General features: G+C 45.7%; 1 protein-coding gene across 6 annotated transcripts in view; it reads right to left on the bottom strand.

Annotated features, from left to right (window-relative positions):
• The window catches only part of EXOC6 (exocyst complex component 6), a 119,624-nt gene extending 102,798 nt beyond the window's left edge, over nt 1-16,826 (bottom strand). For 3 of the 6 annotated variants that reach the window (XM_056849865.1, XM_056849867.1, XM_056849866.1), the window contains exon 1: nt 16,690-16,826. In XM_056849865.1, coding sequence (XP_056705843.1) covers nt 16,690-16,811 — 122 coding nt within the window. In that variant the 5' untranslated portion in view covers nt 16,812-16,826. Of the gene's footprint in view, nt 1-8,581; nt 8,698-16,689 lie in introns of those variants that run through there. The other 3 variants (XM_056849868.1, XM_056849871.1, XM_056849869.1) reach the window with 2 other exon arrangements.
• Between the last annotated feature and the right edge of the window lie 243 nt (nt 16,827-17,069).

Raw genomic sequence — 17,069 nt, 5'->3', positions numbered from 1 at the left:
TGGTCCACCCTCACCAGCAAGCCGGTTCAAGGTGGATAACATCATTTTAAAAACTTTACAAACATATAATAATAACAATAAAACGGTCAATAAAATAAAGCCTTAAAACAATAATCAGAGATGGCGTATAAATCCTGCTCTACTGCAAGAGCCCACACAGGTGGCTGCCCCTCAACCAAACCATTTCAAATATGTGAAGGGGGAGGGATGGGGGAGGCCAGTACAGATGATATTCGTGACAGCTTTCAATTGTAGGCCTGGTGGAAAATCTCTGTCTTACTGGCCCTGAGGAACTCCCATAGGTCCACAGGGCCCTGATGTTCCTTGCTAGAGCATTCCACCAGGCCAGAGCCAGGGCCAAAAAGGCCCTGGCTCTTGTTGAGGGCAGCCGCACACGCTTACGGCCAGGGACCGCCAGCAAGTTCTCATCGGACGATCTTAATGTCCTTCGGGGGGGTGTACCAGGAGAGGTGGTCCCGCATATACAAGGATCCCAGACAGTGTAAGGCTTTAAAGGTCAAAACCAGCACCTTGAACCTGAAATATGATGATAGCCTTCAAGTAGCGAGCTCACTGTGGCCTGCAAAAGGAAATGAGAGATAGTGGTAGTTGACCGAATCAGGGACATTCTTATAGAAGTGAAGTGCAACACAGGGCACACAACATTGTGTATATGTTGCCTAACACAGCAGCAGATGAGCAAGGCACCCAGCAATAATGGCACAAGGGGTTTGTCCTCTTGCTCGAACACTGAGAGCTAGCAGATCCCCCAAAACAGAAACACAGTACAATCAGCTTCCAGGGGAGAGTATTTAGAGAAGGAAGAGGACATCCAACATCTGTTATCAGAGCATCCCAACACAGAGTAAGAAGCTTCATCCTCCTAGTGCCAAGCACAACTCTGAGCTGGCAAAAATGGAGGCGTACTTGGATGAAAATGGGGCACACGTACGCAGCCTGCCCAGGACAGGATGCAACTTCAGCGGTTACAACATATCAACTGAGATTGAAATTCCTTTGCTAAATATGACATATCGCCCTTGCCATTGTGTGTAGTAGTCAGAGTGTCGGGCTAGGATCCAGGTCCAAACCCCCACTCTGCCATGGACGTTTGCTGGGTGACTTTGGGCCAGTTACATGCTCGGCACAGCTTACCTCAAAGGGTTATTGTGAAGATGAAATGGCGAAGAGGAGAAATCCGTAAGCCACTTTGGGTGCCCATTGCCAAGAAAAATGGGGTACAAATGAAGTAAAGAAATAAATTAGCCCTTTTCCAAGAACACTCACTCAAAATGCTAGAAGTTTGTAAGATTTGTAAGAACAGTGCTTCTTGATTATTTTTTAAAAAATTATTTTTTAAAGTTTTTTTAAAGATTATTTTTTTAAAGTTTGTAAGAACAGTGCTTCTTGATTATTATTTTTAAGTGGCAAGAGCCCGGTGCTAAATTTACTTTACTTTTCAGGACCGGCTTGCAAAGTAACTCGTTCTTTTCGGCATGAATTGCAAGGATCCCACATCCATTAAACACTGAACACGTTTATATTTATGTTGGTATTTACAAATGTATAGCATTACTGAGCAACAAGCAGCATTAAATGGCTCTTCCACCAAGGGCCAGATCTTCGGGGGGTTTGGCAGACGTAGAAGAATGGAAAAACTAATGGAATATGCAACCATGGCTAAAATAACTACTATGGTAAACAGTGACAAGAATTATGAGCAGTTTCACAAAAAATTGAAATTACTTTATCACTATACTGAGGTTTAATTATAATAAAATAAGAGACTAGATGTTAAATAACCATAGCAAAACCTTAGTTAATTCCATACTTGGAAAACTACTTTGATGGTACAGGCGCAAAATATTTTGGATAAGATTATCAGTATTTGGTTGTAAGATTAGCAATGCTAAAATTTCTCTCTTTAAATTGGGCACTTATTTTGGTCATTAAAATGTGCTGAATAGCATGGCATTGTAATCTGTTTGATTTACTTTTCATTTTTTCTCCTTTTTGTCTTTTCAAATTTATTTATTTATTTCAAATTTATTTATCTACAACTATTTTTTTGCCAGGGTAACATCTGTATCATATTTCTCAAGTTCACTGGTCACCCAAAATTCATGAACAGCATGGACTTTAAAAAGTTATAGCATGAAACTGAAAATTATGGCATACCCAGTGAGACACCACCACACTATTTGCATACTGTGGTATTGTGAGAATCCACACATACTTTTGACCTGAAAAACATCCACCCATACTACCATCTGTACAATCATGCTTACTTTTCTTGCCTGGCATTATCTTGTGCTCCCTCTTTCAGTAACCTAGTTTCGTTCAACCAAAGTTTCGGACTGCTTTTCTGAACAAGCTCTCCACAGAGGCAAGAAAAAGTTCTTGACTCAGCTTTCGAAGAGATTATAAAATCTTCCTTTTAAAACAAGCACTTGATAGTATGGAGAAATCTTTTTATGGTTCATGCTTTTAAGCAGGGCTGTGCTTTTTGTTATGAGCATCAGATATAAATGAATTTACTGTTTTCAGTACTGATTGGCATTTTGGATCGGAGCATTTGTATTTGACGCATAAGCCAATTTAAGCATAAGAAACTGGAATAAAAATTGTTCTTTAAAAAGTAAAATACATACTATACTGTAGTAAAGAAAATATCTTAAATAATTTCAAAATTGATTTTTATTCATATTGCAGTAGCAAATGAACAACCTCAGTATTTATTGCAGTAGCAAATAAACAACCAATGTAAAACTGGTGCAGCTCTAATACAAAGAACTTGCATGTTATGCTGGCAAAGCAGTATAGCAGGCAACCTCTTTAGATACCCATCACAAAGAAGTTGGGGTGGGGGGAGGCAAAAGCCCTGAATTTGGCTAAGTTTAAATACACATGAAGTTGCCCTCTACTGAATCAGACCATTGGTCCAGCAAGGTCAGCATTGTCTCCTCAGACTGGCAGCAGCTCTCCAAGATCTCAGGCAGATCTTGGAGAGACCTACTACCTAATCCTTTCAACTGGAGGGAGCTGGGGATTGAAGATCGGATTGTCTGCCTGCTGAGCAGATGTTCTAGCACTGAGCCACAACCCCTCCCCACCCAAACCATCCAACCTCCTGAAAATAAAGAGTTTCACTGATTTATCATCTCCCTTGCTTGGGGTAAAGTGTAGATGACCGGGGAAGGCACTGGCTAACCACCCTGTAAACATAGTCCGCCTAGTAAACGTCGGGATGTGACGTCACCCCATGGGTCAGGCTCAGGAATGACCCGGTGCTTGCACAGGGGACTACCTTTACCTTTTTGTACTGGAGACCTCATACATAGTGACATGGTTGATTAGTTGTAGGTTCAACACATGCTGTGCACCTGACATTCTTGCAGTGCCATCCTGAGCACAGGTACAGTTAATGGACTTAGAAGGGTGCAACTCTGCTTAGGACAGCACTGTTGGACTCCTACAAACACAGAATTAAAGACCGTGTAGGTGAACACACATTATCTTCTACAGAACTTCTCCCAAGTGGTACAATTAAATATGTTATAAGTATACTTATACATTTAAAAGTATACCACTTGAAATTTAGTTCAATACTCTCTAGAGTAGATGACTACATTTCAGTTTTTGGAACCAACACCTTACTGCACAAGATGCACTTGCAGTACTGGAGTCAGGTTGTGCATTAGGCACTGCAGACTAAAAACGGTCCTGTGAACTGGATCTTACCATGTAATTGACCTATCAACAGTTGCAAACCACTGTTGATACAACTGTCCCGCCCACGCTAAACGTTTAGCCCAATGCACCTTTACTCTAGGGTAGAAAACTCAAAAAAATTCAAATTGATTTTATTCATACAGTTGTAGCCAATATGAACACTTATTTCTGAAGCCTTAATAAATAAAAAGTGGGTGGTAAGTATCCTTTATACAGGTGGTAACTATCCAGGAATGACAGTATTGTGAACTAAACGGGGTCTCAATGTTTACTAATACTTTAAATTCTTAAAATGAAAGAAATCATTTCTGCCACACACATGAAGCTGCCTTATACTGAATCAGACCCTTGGTCCATCAAAGTCAGTATTGTCTACTCAGATCGGCAGCGGCTCTCCAGGGTCTCAGGCAGGGGTCTTTCACATCACCTACATGCCTAGTCCCTTTAACTGGAGATGCCGGGGATTGAACCTGGAACCTTCTGCATGCCAAGCAGATGCTCTACCACTGAGCAACAGCCCCTCCCCACAATCCATTGTTAGAAAGAGCTGTTGACATTTTTGTGAGTAGCCACTGAACCACTGGCACAGAGGTTAACTCTAAGCTTTGATACTAAATATCACTTTCCATCACACAACATGAAAAGGTTGTATCTATGCAGTTTCTCTACTGTGCAACAAAACAACAAGCTGCAATAATGTAGTTATTGTGTTAAGTGTCTCTACTCTTATTTCTTTTAAAACTTCTCTCTCATTAGTTACTGGCTCTTACGGGAGCTTCCGATAAAAAAGTGTAACAACAGTATGCAGTAAAAACTTTATAAACTATTCATTAAGGCAGCAAACCACCATATCAAATCCAAAACATTTTCAAATGAGCAACGTCAAAAATAAAGCACACCGACACATCAACTAGCCAAAGCCCAGGACAAACATGCAAATCTTAGCCTGGGACCTGCAATTAAAAAGACTAGCAGCATGAAAAGCTGCCAGGGAAAAGGATATCTTGGAAACCACTTCCACCCCACTGTGTATGGTAGCTAACATTTGATCTCAAGTAGGTTCACAGGGGAGCAGACGAAACTTCAAGTGCCCCACACACACACACACGCCATTGAAGACTGCGTACGTCTTGCGCACAACCAAGTAGTATTGGGCAGTGCACACCACTGCTTTGATGGCTCTTGTACAGGTGTTGTGATTTAAAAAAAATCACAAACATCAGTCTTTGGACTGCAAATCTGAACTTGCAATTTGGCAAGAGGATGGAAGGGCTTGGAGAAAGGAAACTTCCTTTGCCCGTTTCAAAATGGTTGTAGAAGCTTTTCAAGAATCTACATCAAAATCTCTATATTTGAGGCAAGTAGTAATTTGGCTAGAGACATTTAAATTTTTGTGGATGGCGTCACCTCAAGCATGTCACCTCAACTGACCTTGATGGTTTGCCTACAAAGAGGATGAAACTTTGCGACTACAGTAAAACAGGCCCCCACAAGCACCCGCTTTTTCCACTGGAAATGAGGACTTAGTTGTCCTAGAGCTCAAGCTGATAGCCCTAATTGAACATTTCTCCCCTTCAGCTAACTCTAAGGCATCCCTCTGCACAGCGCTAGTAGTGCAGTATCACTCGAGGATCTGGGAGACCGAGGTTCAAATCCCCACTCTACCATGAAGATTTCTGCGTGACCATGGGCCAGTCACTCTCTAAGACTAACCTACCTTACAGGGTTGTTGTGAGGAGAAAATGAAGGGGGAAAGAACCATGCACACCACCCTGAACTCCATAGAGGAAAGGTGGGATAAAAAGGTAATAAACAAAGACAGGGCACAGTAATTTCACATGAATGTAACATTAGAATCTAAGCTAGAAGGCCTTCTAGATAAGTGTCAGAAAGGTGCATTAGGAAATATCCACCAACAACAGATATCTCACTGCATCATCACGCAAAACTATTCCATTATACAAGAAAGAAAGGTGTGTCATAGGCAGCATGGAGGACGAACCTATCAACCCTCCTAGCCACTAAAGAGATGCTCCTCTCTTCAAGGATCTGCCCACCAGATAGTGTAGCAATGAATAATAATTAGAAGAACAGACTTGCTCCACTTGCTTCGCTGAGAGCGCCACTACACAGATGCATACTATAAACCACATCATTAGAATCAAGATGTTATAGTTTAAAAAAAAAAACAGGGCTCAAACAGATCTGCCTTCCAAGAAGCTGATTTACAAGTCCAGTGAGTACATCAGTAGCTCGACACGCCCACTGACTTTGACAGATCCCAAAATAAAACCATCTCTTATGATCCCACACAACTGCTCAGACACAAAAACCCGTGCTGTTTCCCATATAACGCACAATTCTTTTGTGCAGGGGAAGAAACCAGGTTCTCTCGGCCTTTCCAATGGGCGCACGGCCTCATAAAATTACTTTCTACTTCACGCTCCCCTCGCCCCAATTTTCTGACCAATACCAAAATGTTTTCAGTCGCAACAAAAAGGGGGGGATTCTTCATTTGTACTCAGGCAGGTCATCTATCCCTTCAGCAGGATTTTCTAAAAGGGCCTCTTCCCCTGACAACTCCCCCAAAGAGGCAACTCCTACCAAGAACCAAGTGCTTGAGACCACCACCACCCCCAAGGCTATGCTCACTACTCAAGTGCCTTCTCTCCAGCGGCTCTTGATGCTGCCCGTGGAGCTGCCTTCAGGGAACAGGAGGAGCCAAGACACCCTTGCAGGGGACACGAGCCGCAGCTTCCCCACAAGCATCTCCCGCACCTGGGTTCAAGTGTGTAACCGGAGGATGACAACGGAGGGCTTAGGTGGGCACCCACACTTGGGTCTAAGTGTGCAACCAGAGGATGACAACGGAGGGCTTAGGTGGGCTCCCACACCTGGGTATAGGTGTGCAACCAGAGGATAACGATGGAGGGCTTAGGTGGGCTCCCACACCTGGGTGTAGGTGTGCAACCAGAGGATAATGATGGAGGGCTTAGGTGGGCTCCCACACCTGGGTGTAGGTGTGCAACCAGAGGATAACGATGGAGGGCTTAGATGTGCCCCCACACCTGGGTCTAGGTGTGTAACCAGAGGATGACAATAGAGGGCTTAGGTGGGCTCCCACACCTGGGTCTAGGTGGGCAACCAGAGGATGACAACGGAGGGCTTAGGTGAGCCCCCACACCTGGGTCTAGGTGTGCAACCAGAAGATGATGACGGTGGGCTTAGATGTGCCCCCACACCTGGGTCTAGGTGTGTAACCAGAGGATGACAACAGAGGGCTTAGGTGGGCTCCCACACCTGGGTCTAGGTGTGCAACCAGAAGATGACGACGGAGGGCTTAGATGTGCCCCCACACCTGGGTCTAGGTGTGTAACCAGAGGATGACAACAGAGGGCTTAGGTGGGCTCCCACACCTGGGTCTAGGTGTGCAACCAGAGGATGACAACGGAGGGCTGAGGTGTGCCCCCATACCTGGGTCTAGGTGTGCAACCAGAAGATGACAACAGAGGGCTTAGGTGGGCTCCCACACCTGGGTCTAGGTGTGCAACCAGAGGATGACAACGGAGGGCTGAGGTGTGCCCCCACACCTGGGTCTAGGTGTGCAACCAGAAGATGACAACAGAGGGCTTAGGTCTGCCCCCAAACCTGGGTCTAGGTGTGCAACCAGAGGATGACAACGGAGGGCTGAGGTGAGCCCCCACACCTGGGTCTAGGTGTGCAACCAGAAGATGACAACAGAGGGCTTAGGTGGGCTCCCACACCTGGGTCTAGGTGTGCAACCAGAGGATGACAACGGAGGGCTGAGGTGTGCCCCCACACCTGTGTCTAGGTATTCAACCAGAGGATGACAACAGAGGGCTTAGGTCTGCCCCCAAACCTGGGTCTAGGTGTGCAACCAGAGGATGACAACGGCGGGCTGAGGTGTGCCCCCACACCTGGGTCTAGGTGTGCAACCAGAGGATGGCAACGGAGGGCTTAGGTGTGCCCCCACACCTGGGTCTAGGTGTGCAACCAGAGGATGGCAACGGAGGGCTTAGGTGGGCACCCACACCTGGGTCTAGGTATTCAACCAGAGGATGGCAACGGAGGGCTTAGGTGTGCCCCCACACCTGGGTCTAGGTGTGCAACCAGAGGATGACAACGGAGGGCTGAGGTGAGCCCCCACACCTGGGTCTAGGTGTGCAACCAGAAGATGACAACAGAGGGCTTAGGTGGGCTCCCACACCTGGGTCTAGGTGTGCAACCAGAGGATGACAACGGAGGGCTGAGGTGAGCCCCCACACCTGGGTCTAGGTGTGCAACCAGAAGATGACAACAGAGGGCTTAGGTGGGCTCCCACACCTGGGTCTAGGTGTGCAACCAGAGGATGACAACGGAGGGCTGAGGTGTGCCCCCACACCTGTGTCTAGGTATTCAACCAGAGGATGACAACAGAGGGCTTAGGTCTGCCCCCAAACCTGGGTCTAGGTGTGCAACCAGAGGATGACAACGGCGGGCTGAGGTGTGCCCCCACACCTGGGTCTAGGTGTGCAACCAGAGGATGAGGACGGAGGGCCAGCATTGCTCCCCACGACGACGGGGAGGCCGGGGGGGTCTCCCCGGGAGAAGCGACAGGCTCGGGGCGGTGGGGGGCGAGCCCCGTCCCCCTGGGCATGGCACGGAGGGGGCGCCTCCCTCCCCCCAGAGGCCGGCGTGCGTGTGTCTGAGGAGGAGCTGTCACGGCCAGCGCCCCTGTCCTGGAGCGAGAGCTGTCCTGGGGAGGGGAGGGGGGGAGCCACGTGCCGCCCCTCCTGCGTCCCAAGGGCCGGGGGAGGGGGTCCCCCTCTCCCGCCCCCGGCCGGCTCACCTCAAGGTGGGTCCGACGCAGGCCGTCTCGGTGCTCTCGACCTCCTGCAGGATGCGCTCGTGCTCGGGCAGGCTCTCCGCCATCTTGGCTGGGAGGGGAGCGGGCGGAGGGCGGGGACGCCGAGCGAGCGCGAGGGGGAAGGCGGGGCGGGGGGCGGGGCGGGGGGCGGGGCCGGCCCGCTCCGGAGCCCCGGCCGGCCAATCAGCGGGCGGGGAGGCGGGCGCACTCCCTCTCGGCCTGAGGAAGTGGTCGCCGGCGGGCTCGGGGGTGGAGGCGCCGACCTGGGGTAAGGTTCGGCCGCGCCAGGAGGAGCCCGAGGAAGGGCCGTGGCTCCGGGGCAGAGCCTTTGCCTGGCATGCAGAAGGTCCCAGGTTCAGTCCCCGGCATCTCCAGTTCAAGGGACTGGGATGATGCGATCGACCTCCGTCTGAAACCCTGGAGAGCTTAGAAGAGGGGCTATGGCTCAATGGCAGAGCATCTGCTTGCCATGATAGAAGGTCCCAGGTTCAATCCCCGGCATCTCCAGTTAAAGGGACCAGGCCAGTCGGTGGTCCGCTGCCGGGCTGAGTGGACAATACTGACTTGTGTTGGCCAAGGAATCAGAAGGAGATTGAGACTGGGAAAAGTAGCCATGAAGGAGCTAGAAAAGATTCTTTTTCTTTTCCTATTTGGGGGGGGGGGTAAAAAATTTTATTTTTATAATACAAAACAAACAAATACAATAATAACAAAAAAAATAAAAAGAAAACACAAAAGAGTATCAGTTCTAGTTATACAAAGTTATAAAGTTCAACAAAGCAAAAATATCCCTTTGACCCTCCGCCCACCTTACAAAGTGACCCATCACCTGACTTCCGCAGAAGCGTCTAAGCAATTTTGAACGTTGTTAATAATAATAATAAAAAGTAAATAAACTTGTTTCTATAACTCACTAAAATAGTAACATCCATTTTTGCCAGTTTATCCCAATATGTGATGGCCTTTGCCCAAGTTTTTTTTAATTCTTACATGTCTTTTCCATGTAGGAATTCTGTTAGAAAAGATTCTGAAGTGTAAGGATGTGTCACTGGTCACCAAGACGAGATTAATTCATGCCATCGTATTCCCTATTACTATGTATGGGTGTGAGAGCTGGACAGTGAAGAAAGCTGATAGGAAGAAAATAGATTCCTTTGAAATGTGGTGTTGGAGGAGAGCGTTACGGATACCCTGGACTGCCGAAAAAACAAATCAGTGGGTTTTAGATCAAATCAAGCCTGAACTGACCCTAGAAGCTAAAATGACTAAACTGAGGCTATCGTATTTTGGTCATGTCATGAGACGACAAGAGTCACTGGAAAAGACAGTCATGCTAGGAAAAGCTGAGGGCAGCAGGAAAAGAGGAAGACCCAACAGGAGATGGATGGACTCAATAAAGGAAGCCACAGCCTTCAGTTTGCAAGATCTGAGCAAGGCTGTCAAGGATAGGACATTTTGGAGGACTTTCATTCATAGGGTCGCCATGAGTCGGAGGCGACTTGACGGCACTTAACACACACACACATGGACCAAGGATCCGATTCAGTATAAGGCAGCTTCATGTGTTCATGTGATCCTACGCAGGCTGGCTCGGATGAGATGTCTCTCCGAGTTCCACGCGACCTTCCAAATTGTACACAAGGTGGGAGTTTGGTGCCATCCGATTTATCTGCAGAGTTAGGAGCGCTGCCCATTTATGCACAGGAGGTGTTGCCTTGGAGTTGCCACTCTCTACATGCACGTTTTCCCCCATCCAAATTCTCCAAACTCAACAATCAGCCCCCATGCAAAGTTTGGAGAATTTGGATGGGGGAAACATCTTGAGAGCGGCAAATCCAAGGCAAAACCTGCCATGCATAAATTTGGGGTCAATGGGCTTGAGGTGCACCTAACACCTCGGGAGGGGTAAGCTCTCCTTCCCTGGAGGTTTTAAAGAAGAGGTTAAATGGCCATCTGTCAGCAATGCTGATCCTATGACCTTAGGCAGATGATGAGAGGGAGGGCATCTTGGCCATCTTCTGGGCATGGAGTAGGCGTCACTGAGGTGTGTGTGGGGGGAGGTAGTTGTGAATTTCCTGCATTGTGCAGGGGGTTGGACTAGATGACCCTGGTGGACCCTTCCAACTCTATGATTCTATGAACAGTGCGCAGGACTAGACCTCTGAGCCCGGCTTTGCTGAGGAGAGCGGGATGTAAGAGTGAGGAATAAAATAAATAAAGGAAATAAAAGGTATGCTGGTGTTCAAGTCTTACTGGAAGACTGTCCGAAAATGAGACGAAGGTTGTTGGCAGAGGTTAACAACCCGATCCTAGGCTTGCTTACTCAAAAGAAAACGTCATGGAGAAATACTTCCAGGTAAATCAGAGTCCACGTGTTTTACAGCTGAACATCGGCAAGGAAAACAGTTGTGGGGCTAAACCCAAGGTTGGCTCAATCTCCAGAAGTGCCAGGAAGATCGCTCCCGTCTCATCTTTAGGTCTTTCGTTTCAGCGCCAAGGTGAGAACTTCACCCTTGGGATGCTGGATCTGCTGGTTGACCTGGCCATTTAGAAAACATTTTATTTAGAAAAGGTATTATATTTGGTTTATTATGGTCAGGGCCTTGTGCACCTATATTAAATACCATGCTCATCCAGAATGCAAAGTAGGATAGCCAAAATCATAATAATTAATAATAATACAGTGTAAATGCCCATTTAGCCAACGTAAGTAGGGTTGCCTGCTCCGGGTTGGGAAATACCTGGAGATTTTTGGGGCAGAGCCTGAGGAGAGTGGGGTGAGGGGAGGGATTTCAATGCCATAGAGTCCAATTGGCAAAGTGGCCATTTTCTCCAGGTGAACTGATCTCTGTCGGCAGGAGATCAGTTATAATAGCAGGAGATGTCCAGCTAGTACCTGGAGGTTGGCAACCCTAGTCATGCCACATCCAAATCCCTTTCAGCCCCCCCTTCAGGATTTTACTGTTGGTATATTTAATATAATTAGTTCATTTACATTTATTTATTTAAAATTTAAACCCAATTAAAACTAAGCGATTTTAAGTTTTAAGGTATTCTAAGCTGTTTTGAGTCAGTGTTAGGGCACAGTGCAGGCATACTGAATACATATAGAGATATTTAAAATAGTGAGAGAGATTATATATATTTCCTCCCTTATGAAATTAGTAAAAAGCAGGCCCATCCCTTTGATGATGATTTTAGTATGAAATCTAAACAAAGTAGGCTAGATTAATTTTTTATTGATATTCTCCAGTCTCTTTAAAAATAGGTTCAAATCCTTGAACTATGAGCCACCTGCAGAGGATAAGGAACTTAGTAGCTTTCATTTTTTAAATCAAAATTATTTGCTTATTTCTTTGATGATATATTAATGCCTAATCATTATTTGGATGGGAGACCACCAAGGAATACTAGGGTTGCTGTGCAGAGGAAGGCACTGGCAAACCACCTCTGTTAGTCTCTTGCCATGAAAACCCCATGTGTCTCACCAAGAGAAACGTATGCTGGTCTTGTACGATGTGATACTAAATTAAAGCTCAGTGTATGGACACCAGACAGAATCAGGAAGCAGGGAAATTATGTTCTCTGAACCCTGTAGGAAATGGTTAGGTAAATTAGAACTGATATTCCAGTAGTTCCACATTTGTAAATCTTGGATTTCCCCCCCCTTTTTAACATTTAAACCATCAATTTAAAACCAGCTCATTTAGATGATTACTTTATCCCTAGAAATCTTTTGTTTGATAAGGATTGTAGGAAACTAAAACTGGTTAGGTGGAAGCAACATGAGTTTCGAAATTATAATACCGGAACCATTCTAGCCAAACTGCTACAGTTAAAGAAGGATTTAAAAAAATTAATTACAAGAAAGAAAAAAGAGGATATGATTCATGGTTGGAAGATCTTGCATAAGGTTGCGAATGCATCTAATCTATGTGTTTTCTGGAAAATTATAAATTAGTCAACAAGATCTGGTCTGAAAATCCCATATTATATTCCTTTATCTACCTGAGAAGACTACTTTTTAACATTATTTTTGGCATATTCCTTCCCAGTATCGGATGAAGAAAAGGAGCTGCCAGAAGTCCCAGAATGGCCACCAATATCCATTCGAGAAATGGCCAATTTAATCAAAAGGTTAAAATTGGGGAAAGCTCCAGGTCTGGAACTTTGTCTTGCGTAGTTACTAAGCAACCCTACTTGGTGGGCCAGAATTCTTGCTCCTGTCATTTCACAAATAAATAATACGGGTATAATCCCTAACGTCTATAAAAAAGGTATCTATAAAAAAGGAAATAATTTAGACCCGCAAGATTACTGCCCAATCAGTCTGTGGTCTATAATAGGTAAATTATACGCCTCCTTTTTATATGATAACCTAGTCTTTTGGCTCCAATCAATTAGACTGGAACAAGCTAGATTTCAAAAAGATTAGTCAGCTATTGATCACTGTTTAACTCCCCACTTTCTTGTTGACAAATATGCCTTGGTAAACAGAGGAGTTCTGTTTGCAGCTTTTATTGATCTCAAGCATGCATTTGACTCCATTCCAAGTGAGAGTCTATGGATTGAGCTAGAAAACTCTTCCAATGATAAATGTTTGCTTTGGCTAATTAACTACTGTAGTCTAAATCTTCTGCCCAGATACATGCCAGTATTGAGGGACAAGTAACTGATGAAATCCCCTTGCATAAAGGGGTGAGATACAGTTGTGTGTTGGCTCCACTCCAGAGAGAGTGGTATAGAGCCAATGTGGTGTAATGGGTAAGGTGTTGGACTAGGACCTGGGAAACTTAGGTTCAAATCCCCACTGACGCCATGGAAGCTTGCTGGGTGACCTTGGGCCAGTCACACACTCTCAGCCCTGAACCTGGCTATTATTTGGATGGGACACCTCCAAGGAATACCAAGGCCATGACGCAGAGGCAGGCAACGGCAAACCACCTCCGTACGTCTCTTGCCTTGAAAACCCTACGGGATCACCCTATGTCAGTTGTGACTTGATGGCAAAAGAAAAAAAAAAGGTTTGGTGCCTCATCTGTCCAGTTACACAACCCACGTGTCAGTGTCTGCAGGACAGAAATTGCCACTTTTGCTGTATGCAGACGATACACTTCTATTATCATGCACTCTGCTGGGTTTATGTGAACCATTTAAAGCATTTACAGAATACTGTGTAAAAGAAGTAGTCATAAAAACACAAAAATAAAAAATTGTGGTGTTTGCTAAATCCCATTTATTATGAATAAATAGTAATAATAATTATCATCATTATTATTTTGAAAAATCAATCTCTCCCTCGATCCGTGACGACCCCCAAGTGAGAGCCAGCGTGGTGTAGTGGTTACAGTGAGGGGGAAAAGTAATTGATCCCCTGCTGAATTTGCCCGTTTGCTCTCTGACGAAGAAATGACCAGTCCATAATTTTAATGGTAGGTTTATTGTAGCTGTGAGAGACAGAATATGTGTAGCTACTCGAACCTTCAGCTCCCTCCACAGATTTTTGATGGGATTAAGGTCTGGAGACTGGCTAGGCCACTCCAGGACCTTAATGTACTTCTTCTTGAGCCACTCCTTTGTTGCCTTAGCCGTGTGTTTTGGGTCATTGTCATGCTGGAATACCCATCCTCTACCCATTTTCAATGCCCTGGCTGAGGGAAGGAGGTGCTCACCCAAGATTTGACGATACATGGTCCCATCCATCATCCCTTCGATGCGGTGAAGGTGTCCTGTCCCCTTAGCAGAAAAACACCCCCAAAGCATAATATGTCCCCCTCCATGTTTGACGGTGGGGATGGTGTTCTTGGGGTTGTAGACAGCATTCCTCCTCGTCCAAACACGGCGAGTTGAGTTGATGCCAAAGAGCTCGATTTTGGTCTCATCTGACCACAACACTTTCACCCAGTTCTCCTCTGGGTCATTCAGATGCGCATTGGCAAACTGCAACGGGCCTGTACATGTGCTGTCTTGAGCAAGGGGACCTTGCGGGCTCTGCAAGATCTCAGTCCTTCACGGCGTAGTGTGTTACCAACTGTTTTCATGGTGACTATGGTCCCAGCTGCCCTGAGATCATTGACAAGTTCCCCCCCTGTAGTTCTGGGCTGCTTCATCACCGTTCTCATGATCATTGCAACTCCACGAGATGAGATCTTGCATGGAGCCCCAGACCAAAGGAGGTTGACAGTTAGGGTTAGAGATGTCACCTTCTCACCACGCTGCCTCCAAAGGAGGTTTCGGCACCCCCACCCCCACCCCACTGAGGCTGAAACCTTCCCCTTCCCTCATAAACCAATGCAGCCACTCCATATGGTTGCACTGAGAAAAAGAGAAAGGGGCGTTCCCGGACCATAAGGGCTTTGGAGGCTGCCCAAAGGTGGCCCCTCCCCTGGCCCTGCACCGGAACACCCCCGGGAGGACTGCGCTGCTGCAGTCGTCTTGTTTGTGGGCTCCCTAGAGGCACCTGGTTGGTCACTGTGTGAACAGACTGCTGGACTTGATGGGCCTTGGTCTGATCCAGCAGGGCTTTTCTTATGTCCTTACAATCCAGGGAGCTCTGCAGATGTGGGTCTGGGTCACTTCCATCCATGCTTCCTTTTGCCAGGTAGTCACCATTGGGAAGAAACCATGGCCATTCTGGCCCCATCACCCACATGCCTCTGCAGCTCAGTTGGCAGAGGCAACCCCACTAGAATGCCGGAGACCTCTCCCACAAGTGATCGGGTCTTGGAGGGGTAAGGGCTAAGCACCAGATTTTTAGACTCTATTCACATAATGGCAAAAGAAAACAGGAGGAAAGTTAAAATAGATACAGTGGGGAAATACCAAAGAGCTCCTATGCTTGTAGAAAGAAACACACTAATAGAAGAAGAAGACGAGGAAGAGGAAGAGGAAGAGAAGAAGAGTTGGTTTTTATATGCCAATTTTCTCTACCTGTTTTTTGGGGGTAGGAATCAAATCGGCTTACAATCACCTTCCCTTCCCCTACCCACAACAGACACCCTGTGAAGTAGGTGGGGCTGAGAGAGCTCAAAGAGAGCTGTGACTAGCCCAAGGTCACCCAGCTGGTTTCATGTGTAGGAGTGGGGAAACTCTCCACTGAGAGTTAGAGGCTGTTGCTCTTAACCACTACACCATGCTGGTGCAATCCTAAAAGCACTTTCCTGGGAATAAGCCCCATTGAGTAGAACTGAATATGATTTCTTAGTAGCTCTGTTTAGGATTGCTCTCTGCCAAGAGGAAGGCATTGTCCTTATAGCCCATCCTTAATCCTGAAACCTTGTTCTGCTGAGTCAGACATTAAAATGTACATAAAAATTGTTCTCTGCCTTATTTATGCTATGGGGGGATGCATGCATATTACAGGGGAAATTAAAAGGACTTTAAACTGTGACTTCATAGCATCTCTAGCATACTCTTCTTTGTAAACTGACACCCATATGCATGCATGCTATTTTAAAATACTTTGGCAGATCCTAAAAATAAACTTGAACATGATACCTTGTAATTTAATATACAACATGACTAGGCAAATGAAAAGGTACTTTCTTTCCCTTTCCCGTTATTGAATTTTAACATTCTGAAAGTGAATTTGCTAATACAGTAAATGCCTGTATTTCACTATGCAATCCTCTCCTAAAAGTAAGTGTACCTTGAATAGTCAAATCTATGTATATGATATACAGCCCCCACATACACCTCCATCACTTGGTTCTCAATATTATTCTAGACTCCAAACAGATGCAAGATAAGTTATCAATCCACATATGACAAACGACAAAGTTCCATCAGCAAGAAAAATGCTTCTGAGCAAAACCATCCCCAAAACAGACAGAATAACCCAATGAAAGAAACACAACAGTGTCTTATGAAGAACAGCATTTTAAATGTGTGTTTTGGAATATGTAAATTGGAATCTGAAATCCATCAATGTGTTAAAGTTATAGAGCATCAGTCTCTTGGTTGCTTTAAGGACAGAAGTCGGGGGGTGGGGAGTGAACCCTGTGTAATATCTCTGCTTTTTATAGCTAAAAAAAGAAAAACCCAGCAACCGACTAAAGAATAGGCAGAATGACGTATGTTCGTTCACTTACCCTAAAGTGATTCCTAGAGGCAGCTCCAAGTACTTAATCTCCCCAAGGACAGTTTCATATATGTTATCTTTGTTTTCTTCCGCATAAAATCCTGCAATGCTTGGATTGGTATTTATCTCCATGGTCAAATATTAAATTGTTCCCACATTAACAGAGTACTTCTCTTACTAGAATCATCTCTATGGAAGATCCTCTCTCCAGCAAAATCAGCAGAGAGAAAACAAACTCGTCGGGGATTCCCAACGAAGACAGCCTGCAAGTGTTACGCAGCTGTCATTTCCTTGCTCGCTTTAGTAACCCTTTGCTGATGACCCCGGACTCGGTTGCCTTTTTGATGCTAGATTTATTTAATTATTTCAGTATAGCAGGGCACATAGTGA

The sequence above is a fragment of the Euleptes europaea genome, chromosome 5 (assembly GCF_029931775.1).
Source record: "Euleptes europaea isolate rEulEur1 chromosome 5, rEulEur1.hap1, whole genome shotgun sequence".
NCBI lineage: Eukaryota > Metazoa > Chordata > Lepidosauria > Squamata > Sphaerodactylidae > Euleptes > Euleptes europaea.
This window is presented reverse-complemented; position numbering and strand designations above follow the sequence as displayed.